Source organism: Metarhizium robertsii (genome assembly GCF_000187425.2).
Source record: "Metarhizium robertsii ARSEF 23 chromosome Unknown MAA_Scf_1, whole genome shotgun sequence".
NCBI classification, from domain to species: Eukaryota; Fungi; Ascomycota; class Sordariomycetes; order Hypocreales; family Clavicipitaceae; genus Metarhizium; species Metarhizium robertsii.
In genome coordinates, this window is record NW_011942149.1 from 5,269,669 (window position 1) to 5,295,058 (window position 25,390).

At 53.6% G+C, this 25,390-nt stretch overlaps 8 protein-coding genes across 8 annotated transcripts; 3 read left to right on the plus strand and 5 right to left on the minus strand.

Moving 5' to 3' along the window:
• Positions 1-5,336: 5,336 nt before the first annotated feature.
• On the plus strand, positions 5,337-6,489 carry MAA_01976 (Velvet factor; the record flags this gene model as incomplete). The annotated part of the gene is made up of 3 exons (XM_007819974.1): positions 5,337-5,595; positions 5,658-5,735; positions 5,804-6,489. 3 exons carry the CDS (start codon positions 5,337-5,339, stop codon positions 6,487-6,489), a joined length of 1,023 nt encoding a protein of 340 aa, XP_007818165.1.
• A 214-nt stretch (positions 6,490-6,703) lies between these two features.
• Positions 6,704-7,422, minus strand: MAA_01975 (GCN5-related N-acetyltransferase (GNAT) domain protein; the record flags this gene model as incomplete). The annotated part of the gene is made up of 2 exons (XM_007819973.1): positions 6,704-6,966; positions 7,032-7,422. The coding sequence occupies 2 exons, from the start codon at positions 7,420-7,422 to the stop codon at positions 6,704-6,706; spliced, it is 654 nt and encodes a 217-aa protein (XP_007818164.1).
• Positions 7,423-8,337: 915 nt separating this feature from the next.
• MAA_01974 (Mitochondrial import inner membrane translocase subunit TIM17) lies at positions 8,338-8,917 on the plus strand (the record flags this gene model as incomplete). The annotated part of the gene is made up of 2 exons (XM_007819972.1): positions 8,338-8,406; positions 8,522-8,917. The coding sequence occupies 2 exons, from the start codon at positions 8,338-8,340 to the stop codon at positions 8,915-8,917; spliced, it is 465 nt and encodes a 154-aa protein (XP_007818163.1).
• Positions 8,918-9,628: 711 nt separating this feature from the next.
• Positions 9,629-11,093, minus strand: MAA_01973 (L-asparaginase precursor; the record flags this gene model as incomplete). Its single annotated transcript, XM_007819971.1, has 2 exons — positions 9,629-10,855; positions 10,944-11,093. 2 exons carry the CDS (start codon positions 11,091-11,093, stop codon positions 9,629-9,631), a joined length of 1,377 nt encoding a protein of 458 aa, XP_007818162.1.
• A 631-nt stretch (positions 11,094-11,724) lies between these two features.
• Positions 11,725-13,039, minus strand: MAA_10719 (YTH domain protein; the record flags this gene model as incomplete). The annotated part of the gene is made up of 2 exons (XM_011412437.1): positions 11,725-12,710; positions 12,784-13,039. The coding sequence occupies 2 exons, from the start codon at positions 13,037-13,039 to the stop codon at positions 11,725-11,727; spliced, it is 1,242 nt and encodes a 413-aa protein (XP_011410739.1).
• A 1,296-nt stretch (positions 13,040-14,335) lies between these two features.
• MAA_01972 (BZIP family transcription factor) lies at positions 14,336-16,427 on the minus strand (the record flags this gene model as incomplete). The annotated part of the gene is made up of 3 exons (XM_007819970.2): positions 14,336-14,442; positions 14,502-16,053; positions 16,179-16,427. 3 exons carry the CDS (start codon positions 16,425-16,427, stop codon positions 14,336-14,338), a joined length of 1,908 nt encoding a protein of 635 aa, XP_007818161.2.
• Positions 16,428-19,887: 3,460 nt separating this feature from the next.
• Positions 19,888-22,231, plus strand: MAA_01971 (Serine/threonine-protein kinase, active site protein; the record flags this gene model as incomplete). Its single annotated transcript, XM_007819969.1, has 2 exons — positions 19,888-20,042; positions 20,119-22,231. The coding sequence occupies 2 exons, from the start codon at positions 19,888-19,890 to the stop codon at positions 22,229-22,231; spliced, it is 2,268 nt and encodes a 755-aa protein (XP_007818160.1).
• Positions 22,232-22,494: 263 nt separating this feature from the next.
• On the minus strand, positions 22,495-23,704 carry MAA_01970 (ubiquitin-conjugating enzyme; the record flags this gene model as incomplete). The annotated part of the gene is made up of 2 exons (XM_007819968.1): positions 22,495-23,409; positions 23,480-23,704. The coding sequence occupies 2 exons, from the start codon at positions 23,702-23,704 to the stop codon at positions 22,495-22,497; spliced, it is 1,140 nt and encodes a 379-aa protein (XP_007818159.1).
• Positions 23,705-25,390: the final 1,686 nt, after the last annotated feature.

Below are 25,390 nucleotides of genomic sequence, written 5' to 3' on the forward strand. Positions count from 1 at the left end.
ATGGCCCCCATACAAAAAAACACCTGAAGCTCACTTTTCCTCGAGAGAAGACCTTGGCACTACTAGTTTATTCGTAACAATCGAAACTTGGGACCGCATGGCGCCTAATTAAAGGAGTTGACGCTCAGCGGCTATTAACGCTCTGAGCCGTGTTGGTATTGCCGTGCATCAAGCGTGCCGCAAATTACCACAAACATTCGCACTCGCAAAAGCTGATCGCCCCACGGGAGTGCAGAGGGGTAACCCAACAAGCCTGTCTATATCAGTGAAGCCGTAGACGATAGGATGTCACCCTCACGCCTCCATCGGGTGCTCTCCACAGGCACTTCTGCTGGGTCTGGGACGAAGGCTGGCTGGCAACATGCATTCGTCTCCAGGAGACGGGCCCAGCCAGAGATGCCAGAAGCAACCATCATTAACTTCCGTGCGCGTACAAGGGGAACAAACCATATATAACAGAAGAAGGTTCGATGGTGTGTGGGAAAGCCAGGGTACCTGAATTGAACGATTCCGCGACCAGGAGCAATCACAGAGGAGCATGGAGGAGCATGGAGCATGGAACAGACAACGAAGCCAAGGGGACATTTGTGTTGTTACATCTACTACAAGGCCCCCAAACGGTTCAAAGACTGCGCTAGCCCTGCGACGAGGCAAGGTAACCATGCAAAGCTGCTAATGGCAGCGGAGACAAAGACTCCACGAGACGGGGCAGCATGGGGTCGCAAAGGCTCCGCGGGTCCACGACTTTCAGCGTTGGGCGTCATGTAAAGTTCTGGCATCATGGTTGACTGTTGAGATGAACTTTTTGCCCTTTTCAGCCACCGGGTGGCTCGGCTGGGCGCTTGGAGATGTCGTGGACCGTGACGAAAGTACCCAAATCCCAAAACCCAGAGGGCATGCATGATTAAGGCATCGGTTTGGTCGGTTTGTTCCAGCCCTTGGGTAGGAGGGCGGCCGCCTTTGGAGGAGGTCCCTGGGAGGAGGGCCAGCAAAAACAGTAAAGGACAACATGGCGAGTTCAAGAACCGTGAAGAATGTCAAACCAATCTATGTATTGATTAGTAGTAGTCTATTAGAGGCATGGATGAGGAAAGAACAAGCCTCCTGGGATATTGCATGTTCGTGTATTTTGCAACAGAAGAAATTCCCGAAGGGACGGGGCTCAGGACAAGACCCCTGGAGTACTAGGAGAGAGCGCAAGGCAAGAGCTACGATGCGTAGTTCATCATCGAGTTAATAGTACGTATATCGTGATCGGTGAAGCTCTCCCAAGCACATAAGCCCAGCGTAGTTCGGAGCAGATAAGTTGTAGAAATGGGTCCGGACTGTGGGCTGATTGGAAGTTGCGAAATGGTGCGTCTGGCCTTGGGCAGTTTCGCGTTGCCGCCAAGTGCTCCAAGTTCCCCCCAGCCTCCATCTCCAGGACTTCAATGTTGCCCTTGCCCTGCCTGTTCCTTCCCCTCCCCAATTGCTCAGTTTGCCAAGTGCCTACCTGCTAGGTACCTAGGTACCTTGAACCTTGTAGGTAGCGGTAGCTCTTGCCTTTCATGTTGTCAGCCAGCGACATTACTATGCGCGTGGTGTACATGCATGTGTGCATACAGTACTTGCCGGGTGTCCCCCGTGCCTTCCCTTGCCAGGCTGGCACTAATGGGAATTCAAGGTCCTTGTCGCCAGTTGCGGTCTAGCGGCCTGAAACGGTCGCTTCGAGCCTTCCAATGTTCCTAATTCCCCGTCCCAGGCTTCTTGGCTTCATCTGGGCTTCGCGACTGGCGCTCGTGCCACCAATTTGGAACGCCTCTTTGTCGCCTCCCACCCGTCGACGCCCCCGTTGCTGTCTCTCAATCCACCCAGAGTAGCACAATGTCTCGCAGCTCGTCTCTCAGAGTGCATATTGTGCAACACCATCAATTGTCTAAAACTCCGCCCACCTCTGACGAAGTCGACCGCGCTCCGATATCTGGTGCCGTCACCACACGCCCACCACTGCGACGGACAAGGCCAGAGGTCCAGCTGTTCACAGATAGCATTGAACGCATTTCGCTCAGCCGTGGTCTGCATCAATTCCGTTCTTCAGGCAATCAAAGCCGAAACGTCATGTCCAACAATGGCCAGCCTTGTGAGATGATGCTCGAGTCAGACCGGGAACGATTCGCCATCCCACTCACTCTGGACATGAGAATCGGAGGTCAAGTGGGCTCAAGTGGCGACTGTCACATTCCTTTCCTCGCCTGGTGCCCTATCGTATCTGTCCTTTTCCGTCATGAGGGGTTCCTGACCGGTGGTTGTGCTAGCAACACGCCCAACTGCCGTGGGCCTGAATTTGATTCTTGGAGTGCTCTTCCCTCGTTCAGCCTGTCACGTTTGGGACAAAAGTTCAGATGACATGCTTTGTCTGTGCAAAAGGATATCGGAAATACTAGTGTCAGTGCCCCTGCACAGCATCTGCTGTTGAGGATGAGCCGTTGAATGACATGCCCAAGCCACAAGCATTATATGAAGACGGCCAGACAGAACATCGTTTATTGTGTCTCGGTGTCGAATAACTCGATTCGGGTGAAGCCAAGCCCTCTTGCCCTTTGCCTTTATCTGCCGGTCCGGGTTCCTGAAGCCCGGTTTGAGCGAACTTCCAACAAGATCAGCACTGCCTGGACAGCAACGGAGGGGACCCATGTAAAGTGCAAAGGTTATGAAGGGACCAACTAGCGGGCTTCAGGTACGCGGAGCTTGATTATCTATCCCATGTGTCCAATGGCAATAAATCTGGCTTCGTGGGCGAGGTGATTGGCGTCCTATCGTCATCCCATGCTAATCAGTCATGTTCTCGCCAGTCGTGATCCTTGTCAATAAGACAAGACACTATATAGGCCTTGAGCTCACCGTCGGCCCCAAACCCCAACCACAAGTCCATGCCACTGTGCTTGTGGTACGTGTTTCTGCCCGGTCTCTCGCACACCACGTTCTCGTCTGAAGTGTGTACAGTACACGATACCAAGCCCAACTAAACCTTGCTTGGCCTTGCTCCTAGGTCCCAGCGATGCCTGCATTACATGCCAGCCTCTTCCAGTCGGCCTACACCGTGGCTGGGAAAGAAACCCAGGCGCAACGCTCGGGGAAACGGCAAACAGCATGTACGTCGACGCACGTTTTGGCATAGCTATCTGCTGCTGGCCATAATTAGGTCGCCTTCACAAGTTGAACACAACACGCATGGAGTACGGAGTCGCAGGCCGATGCCCACTCCACACACTCTATTGAGATTGAGGCCAGTCTAGGATAGATGGTCCTTTTCGGCCCCAATCTTTTTTCTTTCCCACTTCCATGTCGCCCTCCCCTGGACTTTCAGTCGTTGGGGCGTGGCCATGAGACGTCTATTTGTTAACTTCCCCGGGTTGTCCTTGCTCTGTTGCTGCTTCTGTGTATTTCTGGAACGTCACACTCCACTCAGGATCAAAAAGCCCAAAGCGCAAGGTAAAGGGCAGAGGGGGATCTGCAAGTAGAGAAGCTAATTCAATGAGAAGTTGCTCTGGGGATCTGCGCTATCGTTCACGGTAGTCAAGGCGACGAGAATTGTGCCGGGTAGTTGTCTGGCGGCGGGCTCTTCATACGTGGACATGACAAGGAACGGCTGCCTACCAGTTATTGCCTCGGTTTTATCTTCAGGGCAGCCCGTCCCATCTGAACTAGTAATAAGATTTCGGCTCCCGGATGTCATGTCCGAAGCGGCTATTAGCCCCATTGTCTGTGGTTCTCAAAGTCAAGGTGGTGCTGGGCATCTAGGGGGCCGTTCCCGCCTTGGGTCACCCTTAACCATCCTGGAACCTTGAACTTGCTCGCAGAGCTAGTCAATGAGTCTGCCTCTTTCAGGCTATCTTCATGCCGGGGCCGCTTGTATTGGATCCATGGAGCCTGCCGCCAGGTCTTCAGACCTAACGCAACTTGCTTTTCACGCCGTGGACGACTGCCCCTGGTGAGGAATGATGGAAATACGCAGGTTTTTTTCCCACCCACCGGACATGTCAGTACCGGTGGTCCTGCAGGGTTATTGCATTGCTTCCAAAAGACAGAAACCGAGCCGGAAAAGACGAGTTAGATTTAAAAGTCGATGGGTCAGGATCCGAACTCCGCACTGCTCCAAACCACATCAGACCCGTTTTGAGGCGCCTTACATCATGTCTGTTCGTCGAATCAGGGATCATTCCGTCGTCTCCCGCATATTCCCATCGCGACTGAGTGCCGCCGAACGACTCGCCTTTGTCTAATTGCCCCAGTACCCTGGCGCACTGGCAGTGTACATACAATAGCGAGAGAAGGAGGGGTGTGGACTTTTGGGTGTGGAAGATGTTGCTTCTCCTGCCAGAAGAAGTTGAAGGGCTCAAGTTAGCCCTCTCTTCCATGCTTTAATCGGTCTATTCCCGTTTAATACCACGCTGTCGTTTTTCTCCACGAGCATAATAACGCACACTCGTCCAGATACATATTATTAAGGACAGTTGCGGGTTCTGTCGCCTGACCCCTTTCCCTGCAGTTGTTTCGCTCGATGAGAGGGAGCTCCATCTAGCCACGTCCCCTGCGGAACCCGCCTTACATGTATGTATACATACCATACGCAGGCTGCTGGCTTTAGTGCCGTTGTTTTCCATCTTCGTTCTTGGCCTCCAATGGTCTACCGGCCCCTGGCTTGTACTTGGTTGCTGCTGTTGTTATTGTAGGGAGTCTTGGTATTCCTCCACACCGTCTTGCTTACCACCGCCGCACGTTCCAGGCTCACATCTTCATCGCACAAAATTCTGGGATCTGCTGTGCAGCTCGCCTCAAGTATCGTGCCTGTCCCTCTTCTGAGACCCAAGGGACGCAAATGCACAGTTCAACCACGGAACCAGTCAAAGACGAGGGCGGTACTTGCACATATCTTCTCTAACCGCCATTCCGTGACATGAACAACCCACTTGCTTAGTCGCAGATTTGCTGACCATACACTTCTGCAATTGGTCAATATTATGTTGTCGCGAGCCGGACAGGTGTGTGTTTGATACGGCCTATTGTTTGCGCGTGCGTCTTCTACAGTTGGCCGCATGTCTGTTTTGCCGCTTTTTTCTCATCTTGCGCCAGAACGTTGCGGACGAACCGGAAGAAAAGCATCGCTACCAACTGTTTAGCCTCGCAGAGGGCTTGCTTCCTGTGATTTCACGTCTCTCTGGTTGGGGAACGCGTACGACATAATAGCGCAGCTTGTTGCTGATCGTGCCTCACTGCTCTCCCCCCCCGGCTTCATATCTGGGTCACAGCCATCAGAGACATCATTACCGTGGTTCATCGAGAACCACCCAGTCAACATGGCCAGCGAAGTCTCCAGTTGTCTGGATCTACCTTTTATGCAACCCCCGATTCACCATCACTCGGCACCAACGATACAGTATTTAGCCGGGGGCGAGCTTCCCATTGTTACGGAGGAAATACCGCAACAACAACAACAGCAGCAGCAGCAGCAGCAGCAGCAACAACCACAAACAAAGTACTATGGTGACTCTGAGCGGCAACTGACTCTACGTCAAGCTCCAATGCATGCTCGAGTGGCCGTTGGAAAGGAAAAAGGTTTGTAGTCTGGTTTCCAACGTACCCGGAGACGATGTGCTGACGAAAGTCCCAAACAATAGACAGGAAGCCAATAGACCCTCCACCGATTGTTCAGCTTATAGACAAGCGAACAGATGGGAAAAGTGGCCTCTACGATAGTAAGGCATCATGCGCAGCGCTTTCTCAGCTTTTGACAAAAGAATGCTGGTATTAACATTGCCAACAGGCCCGTACCTGTTCATGACCTCATCTCTACTGCCAGAAAACTATGATGAACATGCAAAAGAACCAGAGTTGCCTTCAAACTATTTAGTTGGATCTCTCGCATCATCTATTCATCGACTGCGGGATACAGACAATATGGAGGGAGGATTCTTCGTGTTTGGGGACCTGTCTGTTAAGCAAGAAGGGCGGTACCGGTTGCGATTCACCTTATACGAAAGAGACCAAAACCATCCAACTCCGAGTTTCTGCTTCGTTGGAGAACTAATCACCAACGTGTTTACCGTTTTCCCAGCCAAGTTATTCCCCGGCATGACCGATTCGACTGCTCTGACGCGAACTTTTAGCGATCAAGGGGTAAAAGTTAGGCTTCGAAAAGACTCCAGCACTATGGCTGCACGTAAGCGAAGCAGACAAGCGAACGAATCGAGCACCGCCACCAACTCGCTTCTTGACCGCCAGCCAAAGCGTCCATCTTATGATCGAGAAATGCCCTCGCTGAGCAACTACTCTTTATCTGACCTGGGACACATGGACTCAATAACAGGGAGTTCGAGTTTGGTCACCACGGCGTCACATAATACAAACATGTTCTCCGTATCTGGACCTCTGCCAACTTCAAGAGGGTCAGGTTTGGATTTACATATACCGACGAGCGGCTACTATTTCGGTGGTCCTCAGTACTATTAATGATGTGATGGGTTTGCCCCATCGGGCGACCAAGTTTCGCGGAAGAAGAAGACCGCGGCATGATGAACGGGGCGAACGACCAAGTGAACAATTGCACACCTGCCAAAAGGTGCACTACTCTTCTTTCAGGAAGAATTGCGTTTCGACTTGTTCAATCCAAATGTCTAAATATCCGGCGGCTACCTCGCCATTTCAAGCTGATAGGTTGAGATCTTTATGAGCTTTGAGGCTTTGGTACTGGTTCTCTCAACATTAGCGTCGAGATTGTGTCAGAAGGGCCCCCCCATTTACTCAGGTCAACTACCAACTTGCCAACCTCCCGCCACCCGTGTCTCTCGTACAGGGCATAACCCTCCTCTGAGGACTCGAGATAGGCAGGCAATCCGAGACGATCGGCTTCCGTGGTGCCCCATTTGAGCAGCAGAGACCCGGCTCCCCGTCTTTGATGTTTAGGGTCTGTATGCAAAAGCTTTAGGTCTAGGAAACAGAGAGAGTTAGCAACATGTGCTACATCTGGGCTGAGAAATGCCCAAGGTGCTTACAAACATGAGGCTTGCTAGCCATCCTCTGAATCCACTCTCGCCTCATGCCGCCGAAGAAAAGCTCACAGGCTTCTGGATTTGTACCCGGCCCCCACTGTCGAGTAGGAGGTAAGGTGTCCCTGGGCGTTTCCCAGATATACCACTTGGAAAAAGCAATCATACCATCATGTCCTTCAGCTTCAAGCTCCGTGTCTACTACCTTGGCCCAGCGACAGGCAGGGTCTTCTTCGAGCTGGTGTATTAGCATCTTTACACGCGAATCATCTCCCCCAGGTGGGAATGGCCCGGGAAACAAAGCGGCGCTATATGGGTTTGGGCCATATGCGAGGTTTTCTATCGCCACGGCACGGGCAGCATCCTCTGCACACGCAGCAACTACTTTGAGAGGCATTGGTGTAGGCCACCGAGCGTGCGAGACTATATACGACGAAGTAGGACGGGGAAAGGTAGGGACGGAAAAGATCAAGAGCAGTTTCAGGGGAAAGAGTGAAGAGTACCAGAGTAAAGTAGTCTTTAACCACCGCTTTTATATGTGTCTAGGTTCACATTTAATGTTCTAGCTCCTTTTTTTGAAAGTGGGACCGGATACTTCTCGTCTTCGGCGAGCCTGTTTGGGTAGTTGGTCTTGCATGGAGCCGGAAGCTGTACCACAAGAACACTCGAGGTATCTCGGCGCACGAAGCAGGAGAGGAATTCTACGTACATATGCGCTTGCGGGGGGGACTGTATAATTCAGTAATCATGGAGTCTATATCTGGATAAGGGGCGACATTTTGCCTAATTGCAACAGGTCTGGGGTTGCTCAGGCCTGCTCCAACCGGTGGCGCGGATTAATATGAGCGAGGACAGGACAAGCTTGGGGTTTAGCCGTTTGAAGACTGGCCCATCTATGTTATAATTTGTAAATATTGTTTCATCCGTCAATTATGACTTTAAAGAGGTTTTGTGCAGACCTCGACTTGACCCTCTCACGAACATGCTTCTACCACTTGGTCGCCGACGGGTATTTAAGGTGCGGAGCGGAAACACGCAGTCTCCAGTCCCTCCTTACATAAGCAAGAAGCCAAGAATAGTGGATCCCGCTTCCCCGAGTGTCATCCCCAGAAGATAGATGCCGACAATCTCCAAAACAATTCTCTTCCAGCACAAAATCCTCCACCTACCCGCCTCACCTCTCGAGCGGCACCCAGCAATCGCCATAGGAAGCAGCTGCTCAGCCTTCTTCCTCTGAGGGCATACTCGACCATCTACCTTGAATTCGCAACAAATCGCATCTCACAGCTCGGCATTTACTCCATCGGACACCATGGACCACGGACGCGATCCCTGCCCCTGGGTCATCTTTAATGACTTTGGCGGTGCTTTCTGCATGGGTGTAGGCCTCCCCCGATGAATTTCGTTTGTCAACTCGATTTTTCTTCTTCTTTGCAAAGATTGACTTTGCTCTGCGTGTGACCGGCTTGGGGCTAATTTAAATCCTGGACCTTCAGGCCATCGGAGGTACCATTTGGCATGGTGTCAAAGGTTTCCGCAATTCTCCCTACGGCGAACGACGTATCGGCGCCATCACCGCCATAAAGATGCGCGCACCTGTTCTTGGCGGTAACTTTGGTGTCTGGGGTGGCCTCTTTTCGACCTACGACTGCGCCATCAAGGGCATTCGCAAGAAGGAGGACCCGTACAACGCCATTATTGCTGGTTTCTTTGTCGGTGGCTCTCTTGCTTTTCGCGGCGGTTTCAAGGCGGCTCGCAATAATGCCATTGGCTGTGCAGTCCTGCTTGCTGTCATTGAGGGTGTTGGCATTGCCTTTTCCAAGATGTTGTCGGGTGGGACGAAACTGGAGATGCCGCAGCCCCCGCCTAGCATGGAGAACGCAAGCTTGTAATGAGCCATGATGCGAGACGAAAGGAAATTAAAACAACTACGACTTTCAAGAGCACTGCGGGCGCGATGAGAGTTCTTGGAACATCCCGGGGATGGGGTCTGATGACTGGTAGTCCTTGGGATTTATCGGTTTACGATGACACGCGCCACTCTCAACTCTAAACTGCGACATGTTTTCCTCAATATTTTGGTTTAAATTAGGGATTTCCCTTACAACGGTTTGATTTGGCTTGCTTAGCGAACAGACAATGCCGGGCCCGGATGGTTCAAACTGAACACAAGCGGTCTTGTTCGGTGGTCTCTCGTTGCAGCAAGGATCATGGATTAGGATTTGAAACGAAAACTTCGGGAGAGTTACGCATCATGCTATCTGACAACCGAATGTTTGGTTGGCTGTAGGTGGTGGAAGCTGATATGTATTCGCATCACATCGGCGTTACAGTGTACACTATTCGGGAATGGGAACAACCATTGACTCAAGAACAGAAAAGATACAAGAAACATTTCTTCAGATAAAATCGGAATCAGCCAACAGGCATGCGAGGCCAAAGAAGAGTGGACACGATGATGACTTTGAAATGCCCTCTGGTATAAATGTATGTCAATCGATCCAACTTGACGGCTCGAGTTGAATGATTCTATATACATGGCGCCAGCGCTTGTGCCACCAGCCTCTTACACGTCTATATCACAATAAAACATGATGAGTCAATCATGCCCGGTTCTCAGGATCCTCACCGACGTTGCTCCAAATGCTCATCCTGGCCCTCCCTTGGTCATCAACCCAAGCGCGATACATTCCCCCGCAGTTGTAGTCCATGACAATCTCTGAACGGACGCGCACAACCTGGCCACTCTTTGCATCCCTCTCCACGATGCTCTCAATCCCAATCATGCCGCCCTCACCTTCGCCGGTACGCCCCCATCTGTCGCCGGCGCTGCGCTGCAACTCCCCACCGGGACCAACGACATTTGTCAAGGCCCTAGCTGTGCTCTCGGGCTTCCATCTCGCCATGGCGGCAACGGTTCGAGCGGCGCTGATGCGCAGGAACGAGTCGCCGTTCCCGGTGCCCGACGTACCCATAGCCCGAGAGATGACCGTCTCTCCATGCGGCTCGCGGAGGGGCGAGTAGAAGAAGGGCGTAGGGAAGCAATCTGCCAACAGCCCCTTCAAAGGCCCTGCGAGCGAAATACCGGGCGACGCAGTCCTCACGGCGGCCGTGAGCCTCTCCCATGCCGAAGGCCCAGCAGCACCGCTCTCCTCCCACTCCTCGGCCCAGAAGCCGGCTCCCACAACGGGCGTGTCGCCGATCCTCCCCGTCAACTTGTTGGTCATGCCGCCGGTGCTCGTCGCCGCGCAGACGACGCCGTCCTCGTCGAGGGCAACGGCGCCACAGGTGCCCTGCGGCAAATACTCGTCGGCAGACCACGTCCCCTGCCCGCGACCCCGTCCCTCCCGCTCCAGCGCGCGGACGTGCTCGTCCCACCGCTGCTGCGTGAAGAAGTAGCTCGGGTCGACCATGTCGAGGCCATATCTGCGCGCGAGCTGTTCCGCCGCGGGGCCCCAGATCTGCGTGTGCCCCTGGGCAGAAGGAACGTCGAGGCGACGGTGGCCCGCGACGGCGGCGGCGGCGCATGACGCCTGGCCCCGCGGCGCGAGATCCTGGTCGCCGTGCTCGAGGACCCCCCTGGCGAGCAGGACGGGGTTGCGGACGTGGCGGAGGCCCATGACGCCGACGCCGCGCTTCTCGCGGCCGCGGGACACCATGACGGACGCCTCCAGCTCGTTGATGCCGTCGCGGGTGAAGACGGCGCCGTGCCCGCTGTTGAAGAGCGGGTTGTCCTCGAGGATGCGGACTGCGTAACAAGCAATGTCCAGGGCTGATGGCTTCTGGGACGACTTGACGGGTGTGGTTATGTATTCACTGGTCTTGGTGATCTGCATTTTTGGTTTTCACTTGGCGGGTTAGAAAAGGGTGTATGGAGGGCCCAAGCACGGGAGGGAATGTGACGAGGAGTCAACAGACTATGGCGAGGAGCGCATCTCGATACGCATTGTATTTGTCCTGCGGGAAGTTGGCGCGCACAATGTTGCCTGCGCCGCCGTGGATGACGATGCGAGGCTGCGTCTTGCGTGTCTCGGACGGCGGGGGCTGCTTTTCGTACTGCATTTGCATTGCTGCGGGAAAATGATATGCCGGGGCTGGGAAAAAAGAGAAACAAACTCTTATAAACGCTCAAACGCTCTAAGATGCAAGATGCAAGATGCTCCTGTTCAACGGGAGAGGAGAGAGGAGGTGAGGGCGTGGGATGGTGAAGATGGGAGACGGTTATATCATATAAGGACGCAGTCAAAGCGGTCGGGTGTGGATCCCTGAAATGCGGAGTTGCCTGTGCCGCGGACGGGCGGCACGGCGGTTGGGCGGTTGGGCGGTTGGCGACCTACCAATTCGGGAAGGTTGGAGGGAAGCGACACGTGAAGGCGGCGGGTGTGCCCATGTCGTACCGACTTATACATACACATGTGTATATGGATTCCCCCTCGATGCGACAGCATGACTACGAGGATGGTGTGCGTGCAAGACAGACATGCTGCCGAGGACGTCCCCAACGCATGTACAAGTGGAGGCGAGTAATCAAAATGCGCTCAAGACTCTACTCGCGAGTCGTCATGTACGTGCATACATGGAGACGTGGGCAAACACCAAGACGGGTCAATAAATGTATAAAATTACCATGTAAAAAAGAGGGGGTGAAAGAAAGAAAATGAAAAAAAAAAGCATCATCCCATCTCACGCTTCTCTCCTCCTACGCAAGCGAATACCCGTGCGGCACCACAAAGCGCGGAATCACAGGACTATCCAAGTCGCCGTCTCGCAGCGGCGTCTCTGAATCCCCCTCGGCAACCAGTGTCCGCGAGTCCAACAAATCATGCGTGTCTGACGACAGGGCCATCCCGATGCCGCCCATCTCATCCCTAGGGCTCGGCTCGGACCCGAGCGACAAGTAGGTCAAATGGCTCGAGGGCTCGAGACTCATGGCCAAACCGCCGGAACCGAAGCCGTCGCCGCCGCCGCCGCCTATTTTCCTCGTCGGCCCAAATGCCGGAATTGCCTGCAGCGTGCGGTGTTTCTCCCCCGCGTGCCCCAGCCACGAGATGGTGTCCTCGCGCAGGCCCGAGTTTCTCTGGCCCCGGCGTCTTCGCCAGGCAAAGAAGAACACGGCCGATATGATGCCGAGGCATAGTACGGCTATGGAGATGCCGATGCCGGCTTTGGCTCCCGCCGACAGTTGGGAGTCGTGCGAGTCTGTGTCTTGGTCGCTCGTGGAAGACGTTGTGCCCTTTGGCGAAGGGGGCGTTGTGCTGCGGCCGCCGTTGCTGCCACTGCCGGCGGCGACGACGACGCCGCCGCCGGTTGTGCTTGCGGTTGACGTATGGGGAGTGGAAGTTGCCACGACGAGTCCGGATATCTGTGATAGCAGAGAAGACGCCGTGTACGTGTTGAGAATCACCGTGGGAACGCCCGTCCAGGGGCCTGGAGAAGCTGCCGTCGGAGCAACGGGAGAGCCCGCAGACGCCGTGGACGATGTGCCCTCCGTCGCCGACGGGGATGGCGGAGATGGGCTTGAAGGGACAAGGCTCGAGCCGCCGACAGAGTTGACGCCGTTGACAGTCGGACTCGATCCCGCGGCGGCACCGCTGGTGCTCTCCTGCATGGACACGACTGGGCTTCCCTTGGCCGTCTTCGTCTTCTTGCCAGAGCACTCGCCGCGGAGCTGTCCAACCACGTCGTCTGGGGCACATATAATGTCAACAACTCCTCCGAGACAAGTTTCAGTAGATAAATAACCCGGCAAGATACGCACCAGCTTTCACATTCGGGCAGCCGTCCCGGAGACAGCCCCTCGACGCATCCGAAGTCACCAGATCAACGTTATCGCATAGGCAGTTCTTGTCCCTCCCCGGACAGGTATTCCCCGCGAGGCAGCCCAGCGCGCAGGGGTCATTCCATAAACCCGGTGCTGCGGCGAACATGGTTCCGTTCGAGGATGCCGCGGCGGCTGCGGCTGCGGCAAACAAGGTCGCATACGCAGGAATCATTCCCATCATTATCAATCGCATTGTCGGACCAAAAAACGGGACGGCGAAAAAAAAAAGAAAAAGAAAGAAAAAGAAAAACAGTACTGCTAAAGGAGGGTATTCAAAGGAGTGTGTGTCAAGCTATTGCCCGTGTATTCATGGCGTTGGCGCCAACCAACGCGTACAATTCCCAACGTCACAAGTTTGGCGTCGCACAAGTTGACAACCCAAAGACGGCATCGTGAACAAAAAAAAGAAAAAAGCCCATGGCACAAGCAGGCCGGCATTCTTTGTTTCTTTCACCACGCATCTAGTCACGGACGAGTCGCGCGCACTGACTTCATCTCCCCTCACCTGCGACGCCTCCCACCTCCCACCGCTGGCTAAAAAATGCCAATACTACTCCAGTACACCGTGCCTCGGTCCCCATCGGACCAGAGGACACAAAGGCCATGGCATCACTGCATCGTGGGGGGCACCCCGCCAACAACATTGAACCAGATGAAATCGAGTAAATTACATCACGGCCGTGCCTGGGCGGCCCTTGCTTTTTTTTCCCACGCGCCCACGAGGGGGGGGGGGATCAGAGGGCGGCGTCGCCCACGAGGCACGGATGACGCTCCAATGTCCCTCGCCGGCTTGGGTTTAGACTGCCCATCGGCCGGTCCCAGCAATTTTGTCCTATTATTGGGATCACCACGGGGTTTGCCAGTGCCGCTGGCCATCTCGGCCGGCGTGGCGAATCACCACTCGTCCTGCTCCCGAGCACGCACGTCATTCAGCTTGCCCGCCGTGCCGCACAGACAACAGACCGAGTGGCCATTATCACCGGGCGGTTCCAGAGTTTGACCTCTATCGCATCCAAGGTTGGTATTAGCCTTATCAATTCCACAACCTAATTAATGGCCCTATGCTCTATGCTTCTGCCATAATACGTCTCGTATATAGTACCGGGGTATATCCAAAACTGCCCTCATTCCAAATCCTCAGTCAGCACACTCTGTGCCCATGCCTGCCAAAGCCAACAACATGCCCATGTATCGTCCGTCATATTGCCCTCGAAAAATACTTCAAGTCCTATGCAACGCCGTATGAGTTTCAAAGCCTAGCCGCCTTTCATACCCAAAACTCCCCCAATGCTTGAGATGCCACCAAGTCTTCCTTGTTGGGGGACTCCCATTGCCCCAGCCAACTCATATCCAACAAAACCTGTTGTTACCATTCACTGGAGCTGGCAACCCCAGTCTCAAAGCTGAGTTTGAGAAAAAGAAGCGAAATGAAAAAATGAAAAGAAATATGGGGAGAAGGAAAAGTGCGTCAAGACACAACCAAGCTGTTTTAAGCCGGCACTGCAGCCAAACCGGCCGCAACTTTGACCGCCTTGTTCACGTCCCTTCGTCGAACACCAGGACTACGTCCCAAGCAAACCGAGTGATTCGATATTTCTACGTTTTTAATTAGCCTTTTATATCAAACAAACCTGACAAGAATTGTCTGTTCCTACCTTGGATCAGCAGGGACACATTAAGTCCAATCTTGGACTTGACAGCCCAGGCCATGGGTTGCGACCACATCTGGCTAGGCCCAGAATGTAGTATAAAGTTCGCCATCCCATGGTCATAGTCGCCCGCTGCTTCGTTTCCGCCATCGTGTCCTCGCAGGCCCATCACAGGCTGTTGAGCCACGTCTACAGCGACTTGAGGGCCTGAAACGTCCGTCGACCCCGAGACAGGGCTGTTGCTGCTGTTGGTCCAAGTCCCACTGTGACTGCTGCCCCCGTATCCGGAATCTGCAGTTGCAAATCCTGCTTGCTGTCCATTTGGCATCATGGCCGAGTCACAGCTGGCTCTCGCCGAAGACCCATCACGGTCCAGATCGCCAAGGTCGACATCAGCCTCCACGTACTCGGCGCGCTGGGGAATGAAGATGCCCAGTTGGCGCAAATATGTTTCCACCTCATCTGGGTCGAAAAACTCGCCTTCAAATCCAGGCCACATCATCCGCATCTTATGGTCAATTCGCTCGTCACGGGTTGCTTGCACCTCGGGGCTAAATGGTCCCATTGATTGACCCGTCATTTCCTGGGGTTTTCCGTACGACCGTGTGCCTTGGTTTCCGATGGGCATGGCCATTGGGTCCCCGCCTGTCCCTTCGATCGACTGTTGTGGCGGGAAGAATGTACCGGCGCCGCCGAGGCTGGTGAATGGGAATCTCCAATGGGAGAGGTCCTCATGTTGATTTCGGCTCAGTGAAAGCTGCAAACGCCGAATAATGGCCGCTTTCGACTCGAAAAACAAGCAAAATCCAAAGACGGCAGCAAACCTATCTGGGGGCGGATTAGACATGGAGATGAGTCGCAGTCCATTTTCAGTTGTCTGGCGCTGCAGGCGACGACCAAACGTCAGTTCGTTGGAGGCGTACGATAACGGCGGGGCCATCGAGGAGTAAGGCGAGTGGCTAGCAGGCAGGTTTGTATTGAAGCCGTCCTCAATAGTGGGCTCCATCGAAGAATAGAACGGGAAAGTCGCATTATCCGGGGTCGCCGCCGTGACAACTTCGTAGCTGAGCGACGCAGGCACATGGATCATCGGCCCAGAGGTTGTAGCTACAGCGGTGCCAGGCACCCCAGGAGATCCAGTAGACGTCCCAAGAATGTTGGCTTGCTGTGATGTATCCAAGTGGAATCCATTGTTCGTTGGCATGGCAGTGGCAGCAGATGTTGTAGCCTGCACTGATTGTAGGTTTGGATGGTTTCCGTGATTAGAGACGGGATGCTCGTCACTGTCCTCCGAGCAGCTGCCCTCTCCAGGGTTGTTTCTTGCCTTATCGGCAACAGTGGAAATCCGGTTGGCAATAGCCGACAACTGTTGGGCAGCATGTGGCACGGCTTCAAGAGCACGCTCCGAGAGAAGAATATCGTAAAAATCATTGAATCCTTTGCTCATATCGTCGTTGGCCTTTTCAAGTTCCTTGACACGCTGCTCCAATGTGGTAATGGTAGTATCTTTACGATGCCTGTATGCTCGTTGAGCGAGGCGAATCTGTGTACGACGACGCTGTAAATAGTTGGTTAGAATCAACCCGATATGCCCAATGATATAATACATGAAATATAACGGTAGTAGTCACCCAATAGTAAGGGGAATAGGGGACGGGAAAGGGGGGCGCGGGAGTGGCTCACGTCGGCTGCTGTTTCGTCTTTAGTATCTAGCCTGGGCCTGCCTCTGGATCTCTTCTTGCGTCCATCTTCTTCTGTTGTACTGGCATGTCCTGCCTTGACATCACTTTCATCTGAATTTCTTGCCCGTTTGCCAGTGACGGGCGGCGGACTAGTCACACTCTGGGCTGGGTTCGTTGTCATGGTCGACAGGGGCGACGTGTTGGAACTGTAGGCAGCGTTTATCTTGGGCACATGATTTGAATTGTTCATTGCAATATGATTGCAGCCAGCGCCAGTCGGGGAACGGTTATGAAAAGGCAGCGATTCCGGGACGACTGGAGCAGCAGTCGCCATTTGGTTCCGGGTTTCCGGCCGCAGCCTCTGGGAGCAAAGGCGATACGCGCAAAGTCCAGCGCAGAACACGTTATTATTGTTTCAGCGAGGGCGTACACTGTGCCGTGATGGTATTGGCGAAATGGAAAAGATGTAACGATTGATAGTTCCGAAACAAGCCGTCACTAAGCTGGCGTGAGCGCTGGAGGGAACTTCGCGGGTGTTGACTTGGATAGCTGCCCGTTTGAAACGCCATGCATGAGCTGAAAGAGAAACCACACGGTTGACAGACGAGTTCCTTGTTCGGGTCGAATGAAGGCAGACTGAATGCGCGATGGCTAATGGTTAGAGTGGGGAGTGGCGGAGCGAACAAGGACAAGGCCAAGCAGCGGTTCTCATTCCCAGGCTGTAGGGACCTGGAGCGGGTAAATATTCAAACTGTAGAGGCGATGGAAGTGGTTTGTTGGATGAAACGAGGATGACCCAGATAAGATGTAGAGATATACGAGCGGCGTGGAGATGGACTTGGCAGCGGAAGGGGGGGGGGGGGGGGGGGGAGTTGAAGTAGAGAGCCGCCGGGATGGACGACAGCCCAGGCGGTCCACCAGCCGACCTAGACCTAACCTCGACCAGTTGAACCTGCACCTAGAGTCCGTCCATGTCTCCATCTTGGTTCATGATTGCACCCCTTAACCCTTCAGATGCATGTGCCCGCCAAGGATGGCCAGCCTGGCCTGGAAGAAGCAATCAAGGCTCCGACATTGTGCGCCAGGTATGCCCCACGATAGGTGTGTTGGCCAGTAGAGCCGTCCATCGTCCTTCATCATGCTTCACCACCCAAGCCCAGCTAAGCTAGACTAAACTATTGCCAGATGAACTCGGAGTCGCCCTCGTTCCACTCGCGGCGCCACCAAGAAACAAGCCCTCTCTGGTCTCTCTGGTGGGTATCCTTGTCGGTGTTGACGGCTTTAAGCTTTTCCCAATGGCGTTGGCAACCAGCAAATAGCGAATGGCGACGCTATCCACACCAGACAGCGACAAGTATTGTGTAACGCACGAGCTAGCAGTGGACTCGGCAGCTAGAACTGGCCTGCGAGACCGTCAGAGATCGATCATGGAGCCCTTGTACCGATGACCTCCTGTCCTCCCCGCCATTTCGCCGTCAGTAACATGATCGGACGGCACGAATCTGAGCCTCGCGATGCGCTAGGCTTAGGCAGGGGCGCCAATACCACAGACTTGTACGGAGTAGTAGTATTGTTTGTTTTTGTTGGCGGAGCTCGTCTCGTGATGCAACATCCATCCCATGCCATCCGCCTAGGGCTGTCAGTTCAGTCAACATGGGCGTTCCAACAAGGCATAAGAAGGCATCAAAGCGACATGCAAGGCCCCGGCAACGAATCGCTTCAGAAGAGATTACGGAGTACTCCGTACGATGAAGATTGAAAAGTCTTAGTACATAGTACTACTAGTATTACGGAGTGTTGGTTTCATCGCTGCAAGGCATTATTAGTAGTACGTAGTACTCGATACAGTCTTCCCTGTCCCAACGATCGAGAAAGACCCGCTGGCCCTGGCAGATACAATATGATTGTCTGTCGTACAGCTCGTCAAGACACCTTGGCAGAAATGGGCAAATGCAGGGATGCCCGGTTTGCTAGCTGCATAAGCTCCCCTGTCAAAAGCAACACCCGGACATGTTTTGCCAGGATAGCTTTCACGAGGAGGGCAGACAGAGTTGTAAGTGTTATTCCATGTGTTGGACAACCACGCGTTTCCGCTCAAAGCTTGCGGTCCAAGTCTGATGAAGGAAAGACAGTCTTTCAGTGGTAGATTCCGTCTCTTGGAGTCACAGTTCAAACTGGCCTTGCTCACTAGGCTTCTAAAATTCCTTAACCGGCATGAATGACAAATACCACTAGCCCAACTTCTGAAGCTTTCCGGCCGGCACTTGCCATGATGTCTTGAAAATCCCGAGATGAATTCCTATCCCCCTGTCCCTTTTTTTTCCCTAGCCATGGCAATGGGAATTGGCAATCAATGGCGAAGAAATCTTGTCATAACATGCAGAAGCTATGATATGCTCGTCCACCTTCAGTTCAGAAAGCACGCCGCCGCTTGTCCGCCAATCCTCCAGTCCATCAGGCTAGTATACCGACATTCGTCGGATGATGTAGCGTCTAGAGACCTTCAAATGCCATGGCCCTCGTCCCATTGGTGGATCTTATATGGCCACGCATTGATAAAGAGGTCAACTGGTGGACCGTTCTCGCCGCAGGCACCACTCCCCACAAAGTTTCCTGGGCTTGCCGAGTGGCTGAGAGCCACGAGGAGAAGTTGGAGGGGACCTTGGCAAGCTTGGGACCGTCTGAAAGACGGGCATTCGGCCTCCATCTCTGTGAAATCCCATCCCATACCAGACATGCGACATGGTTCCCGGCATTTGCCAGAGAAGCGACTTCAGATGACCCTATCCAATGCCAGGCACCAGGCACCACAGACTTCCCTTACCGGGCACCCATTGGTATCTCGCGTCCCCAAGTTCAGGGCACATTGTGCAATACAGTTCTCAGTCCATGTAGGCTGGGATTACGTAGAACGACTCATCACCGTCCCAGAGGAGCGGGTCGCAAAGCTTTAGCGGCAACAGCCAGTTGTTTCCATCTATCCTCTCTGCTCGAACTTCGCTCATGAAAACAAACCCGAGGAAGACCCAGGCCCTCTGAATTCCGCACAATAGATGTCGCGCCTCGCGCTCTAAGTTAATCCCGGGACATTTGCATCATGTCGCATTCAAGTTGGAGCCGTTGGTAACTTAGAGCCCTACGAAGTATCATCGTCAAGGGAGATCGATCGATCCCGCTTTCACCAATCGCCCTATACCTGATTTTGCGGAACGAGAGCGGAGCGAGAAGCAGGAGCCTCTTCGGCCGTTAATGTACAGCCGAAAATAGACAGCTTGTTGTAAAGAGGCAACTCTTGAGAGAAGCTGGGCAAGGGGTCGGCCTCATTGAATTGAGCATTGACGGTTATGTGGTGTCTGTCGAAATATCAATTCTGATGAGGTTGTGTCTGCTCAGCCTCAACGCCTCTTGCTCCGCCTCGATTGGACTCCGTTTATTGGTAAATACTCTGACATGCAGCCACTTAGCCTCACTTGTACCAGGGTATGCCCGTTGTAGGGTAGGCCACTTCGACACCGACTTGGTGTTCCTCCTTTCCCCAGACCAAGCCAACCTCCACAATCACAACACCAACCACAACCACAACCACCTCAAACCCGCCGATTAGTCTTGGGCTTGCGCAAAGGCTAACCGCTCCCCGCATTTCTTGACAGTGGCAGCGGGCCGCAGTGGACGACTGGATTGATTTGTTTTGGTTGCCAGGGAGCAGAATTATGGGTGATCGCGAAAATGGCTGGACAACGGTTGGCCATCGAATTCTGGGCCACGGTTATCAGCTTGGCACTGGCCGTGAGTGGATGATGCAGCGAGAGTTGACCGACCTTGAAGCTATTGCTGCGTGGGACAGTGATGCGCAATGGCCCAGCATGTAAGAATGCCCTGCCGGAATTACGTCTCGATGCGAATCTTTGCGCCCAACTGACATGATTCCATGCGCAATATAGAAACAAGCCACTTTTCGATGGCCCCGAGGCCAAAAAGTTCGACAACAAACTGGTGAAGCTCCACGACTTGGATCAAGGCGCATTCGGCAGGGTTGACAAAGTCATGCACGGTTCAGTTTGCCTAGCAAGGAAGCGCATACCGAGGCGCCGAGGATTTTCCATTGACGACTTGCGCAAAGAAGGCCTGATGATGCGCAAGTTGGATCACCGCCATGTGGTCAAGTTGGTTGCGACGTACGCTCCGAGGTCCCACGAATTGTGCCTTTTGATATGGCCGGCCGCTGTTTGCAACCTTGGTAGGTTGCTGGACGATGTCGAAAGCCTGCGCTTGAAGGAGGGAGACCGCGAAGACATTGTTGAACGCTTGACGGCTCTGGACCTCAGAGATTTGAGCGCAATTGATCCAATGGCCAAAGATCAATATTTAACCCCGATATCTGAGTCGTGCCCGTTTGACTTTTTGCGCACAATTATTGGCTGTGTGGCCCGCGCAATGGCGCATTGCCATGCGAACAACGTCCGACATCTTGATATCAAGCCGTCCAACATTCTATTGCATCCAGGTCGAGTCTACTTGGCAGACTTTGGCATCTCTCGAGATGTCACTGGCCAGGAGCAAACAACAACAGATGGTATGCCCGGCACTGAACGGTGGCGGGCCCCTGAATTATACGGGGAACATGGCTCCAGCATGCAGCTGTCAGATATGTACTCACTTGGCCTAGTATACCTCAATATTGCGACCGTTTTATACGACGCAAGATTGGCGGATTTTGACGAAGCTCTAAGCTACTCAGGAAGATTATCCCGTGAAGAACAATTACGGCTCAGGGAGGACAGAGTCAAGATGCACCTAGATCGACTTACAGCCCATGCATTGGTCAGGCCACCATTTATGTTTACCTATGAAGGGCAAGAGACAGTGCGGCCACGACCACTAACACACCTCATATCCCGTATGGTGGCTACCAACCCCAGACACAGATTGACCGCTGCGAAAGTCGATGAAAAACTGTCTATGCTCGGCGGAATTAACCAAATTTACCACGCTGACTGCTGCAAGCGGCCCATATCCTGGGTTGAGGACAAGTGGGATAGGAAGTTTGCCGGCCTCATTGCCCTGCAGAAGGAAAATGAAGCACAGCGCAAGAGGATTATGGAGCTGGAGGGCAAAGATCAGACGTACGAAACGAGGCTGGAGAAACAACGACAGAAACATGAACAAGACATTTCAAGATTACAAACGCTGCTCAAGAACGCAGAGGAGAAATGTCAGAGGCTGGAATCTGAGATGACAGACCGTCGCAAGATATCCCATAGCTCGCGAGGATCTCATGGCCATGATGTCCCTCGGCCAGTTTTATCGGGTGGGCGAAGGCAGCCAGCTGGATCTGCAACGACTCAAGGTGTTGGACTCGGGTTGAACAGATCTAGTTTGACTACACCGAAAACCACGGTTGCTAAACCCCCTCCACAGCACACCCCTCAGCGCTCCCAGTCGATCTCAAGTACTCCTTCAGAGCGTCTCACACAGAAGATGCGAACCCTTCAAAGCAGCCCAGCCGTAACACAGTCATCAGATGCCAAATCCTTGGCCGGCCAGCGCTCGCCCAGCATCAGCGGTAACCTGGCAGGCTACGCTCTGCGCTCGCGGGGATCAGGGTCCAAGCTCCCTTTGCCTGTCACACCGAGCCGGACCAACACGCCAGTATTCAACCGCGACCAGAGCATGACGGATAGTAGTATGGCTTCATCTGTGTTTTCTCGAAAGAGTCTCGAGACACTACCTACTCCACCGGCTCATGATAGCCCCATCATACAGCGTGCAGACGTGTCTAGTGAGAACGCGCAGCCTCAATGGGGCCAGCTTGGGGGTAGACGTGGCCCTCGCATAACTGATGAGACAGCCCTGAGGCCCGCCACACCCGACAGCCCGGTGCCGCCCATGTCACCGTCTGCCATGTCATCCCCACGAACGCTCAGATCAGATATTCTTACGGATGGCGGCGATGCGAACGCTACTTCAAGGCCTCCGCCTCCCTCATTGCAGCCCATGAAGAGCTGGGCTGATGTGGCCAAATCTGAAAAGAAACGGCAAGCCACACAAAAGTAGAGCTTATAACGACGAAAATTTGGAACAATAAATCCAAAGAGGAGGAGATATTGGGGTGACGCGGATCATGATACCAAAAAGTTTAGACGCTCATATTGTTTTCAGCGCATAGTTGATACTGTCCAGATTTTACATGGCAGGTTAGGAAATGACGAGCTCCTCATGCTCCGTTTATTATACAAGAAACCTGCGCTTAAATATCAAAGCATTCTACATTCGAACGCTGGAGAATGATGTCGTGACCATACTAGTTACCGAGTAGGCTATTCTTTGCTAGCTGCCCCTTTACCAGCCCATTTCAACAGCCGGTTGCTCTGAGCCCGCACCAACGCATTCCACGCGGGTTCTGTAAATGGGTCGACAGACTTTCCCGTTCCACCCATTTGTTGACGACCCGTCTGCTTGGCAAGGGCTGCGGGGATAGATGCCGTCAGGGGATAAGGGCGGGCCGGATAAACGTCGACATTCGGCGGTGTATCCAGGTTACGCGAGCTCGGCATTCTTCCAGCCTTCAATGAGCGTTTCTGCAAAGTCCCCGAATCCGCAGCATCCTCCCGTCTCAGTTGTATCTTCTGCTCTTCAACAACTTGGTGCAGCGCCTCGCCCCGCGCATTCCAATCCCTCCACGTCCTCTCAACCTGCCACTCCCACCATAATCTCGTCAACTGAACACTCCATGAAAAAGAGCTCTCGGAAGCCTTTTGCCCACCTCCATTGACACCAGAACGCTCAGACTCACCACGCACTCGTTCGGCCTTCATCTGCTTCGCCATGAGTTCATCCCACTGGTCCTCCTGCGCGGCATTCCAGCGCGGTTCCCCGTCTATTTCGACCAGCTTGCGTATCTTGTTGATGAATATGCGCCCCTTTACACCAATCATTTTGGAGAGTGCTCTTGGCTGGGGCTTTTTCAGGCGCAGAAAGGGCTGGCCGTCTGCTGTGGCGGAGACGGACGGAATGCGGTACCTGAAACTATGCGGGATGTAAGTTGGCTTGTAGACTGGGTGCCCGTCATCATGCCCGGCCACCTTTTTGAGAAACGGCTCACGGGGCCGTCGGACGGTGTCCTTTGGCTTGGAGTGTGACGGGTTAAGGTCGCCGCGACGGCGAAGATGCTCAATGAGCTGGGTGTGCTCCGGGCAACCTGGCTTTTGCGCCGTGAATAAGAGCGATAGGAACTTTGCGCGTTTTGTTAGCCGGCTGACTTGTGTACTGGCGTGAGAAGAGGGCGTTGCAGATGCGGAGTACCTTGTATCCTGCCACCATGGAAGCATACACCAGTCTGTAGCTTGTATATGCCCGATTCCTGACAAAGGCCTTCCTGACGGCACGTGTCATGGCGTCCCTTGCAGGTCTCTGCGCATCTTTCGGCACGTCTATCTTCCTTGTTGACCGCAGGAGAGCCCGATAGAGGGATAGTGCGGCGATGCGATGCCGCGAGTTGCGGGCTGGGATGAAGGGCTGGCGATGCATGATGACGGGAGTGGTGGCAGAGGATGACGGTAGGCTATGGCGGACTGCAGCTCATATGCATGATGACTCGTTGCTTTGGGGAAATTATAGCCAAGTGGTTTCTACTTCAGAACATTGAAGGCGTCGGACGCAAGATGAAGTGGTCAATACTGACGCGGCGTCAAAGGCGTGGTATCTAAATCGAGATTTGAGATTGAGGTTGTCGTTGAACTGGGACCTGCAGGAGAGTGGGCCTAGAGAATGTGAGCATGGCAGGTACCCGAACGGGTAGTTAAAAGTGGGACAGGATCATCCTGACATTTCCCTGAATGGCATCTGCAGGTCCAGCTGTCTGGGCCGACACCACGAATTTGGTTTATGAATATGCCAGAGGAAAGCAGGCGTTACTATAGCAAGCCGGAATCTATTCTGTTTAGATGGGCGGCGCAATTAGATGGCCATGGTAATAGACTTGGATAACTATGCCCTTTCATATTAGCTTGTACGCGTGTGTATTGACCTGGTGTTCACATGTGCGAAGACGATCAGACTAGGCGTCTACATATGAATGGGAGTATGCAGTCTCTTGGGCGCGCAAGAGAAGACGTGCGATCTGGCAAAGGGATTTGGCGGTGACGCTACCCACTGCTGGGCTGAATACGACCACAAGCAACGAGCCACGGGCAAAACCAGGTCGATCCAGTCACTGACTACTCCGTACTCCCATAGACAAGGTGACACAGATAGTTAGTTTGAGGAACTGGGCGACGAATATAGCGAGCGAGTACAGAGTACGGAGTAGACGAATCTTATCGGCTAGGCACTTTCAGAACGACCTTCGGGCTTTTCCTGTGGCGCGAGCAACCTTAATCGTTCGGCGTTTCCCTCCGTCGCATTGCATCTCATCATACGGAGTACATGCTGCGTTTCCCGCGAGCGGTCAGCACGCACTCAGCCGTACGCCTATTCCCCCCTTTCTCTGCACAGTAGTATTGACATCAGAAGCGGTTCCTCCCGCAAGAGTCGCAGGTCTTCAATCGTGGCTTGCTCACGCGATTCAGACCGACTGATGCAGCCCCACAATCGGTCTTCGGCGTCTTCACGGACACCGCCAGAATTCTAAGTAGCCAGGGACGTCTTGAAAGTCCGAGATGGAATAAGCTTGGGACAAAGTGTGCCGTCCCGATTTTTTTTGATTTTTTTTTGGACAAAATTGCATTGTCTATGCTAAGGTCTTAATGGTCCTTCAATGAGGCCGCTCTTCAGAGGAGAAAACGAAAACTCAGGCGGTTCCCATCAGTAAGCTGGTTTTCAGTGCGGTGTACATGTATAAGCCAAAGTGCTGGCATTACATGCAGCTGCCGAAGGCTCCTTCCCCGCCAAAGTGCGGAGAGGACGTTTCCTATCTCTCTCGGAGCGAGGTTTGTCATTTAACGACAAGAAACAGAAGGCGCAGAGTTGACCATTCCCGGTTGGGCCACCACCTGAGCATCGCTCCGCAACTTGACTGGCCCAAGCACGCGTGGGAATGATGAGCCAGGTGTCTGAATGTCTGGCACTATTGTTCACAATGGTAATATGGGCATACATCGAGTCTATGCAATCATGTTGTTGTCTTGGATAATGTGTGACTGGTAGTTGCTTGTCCGCTGTCAAGGTTGTGCCATGCAACCCGCATCGATTGAATCGCGGCGGCAGGACCGGACA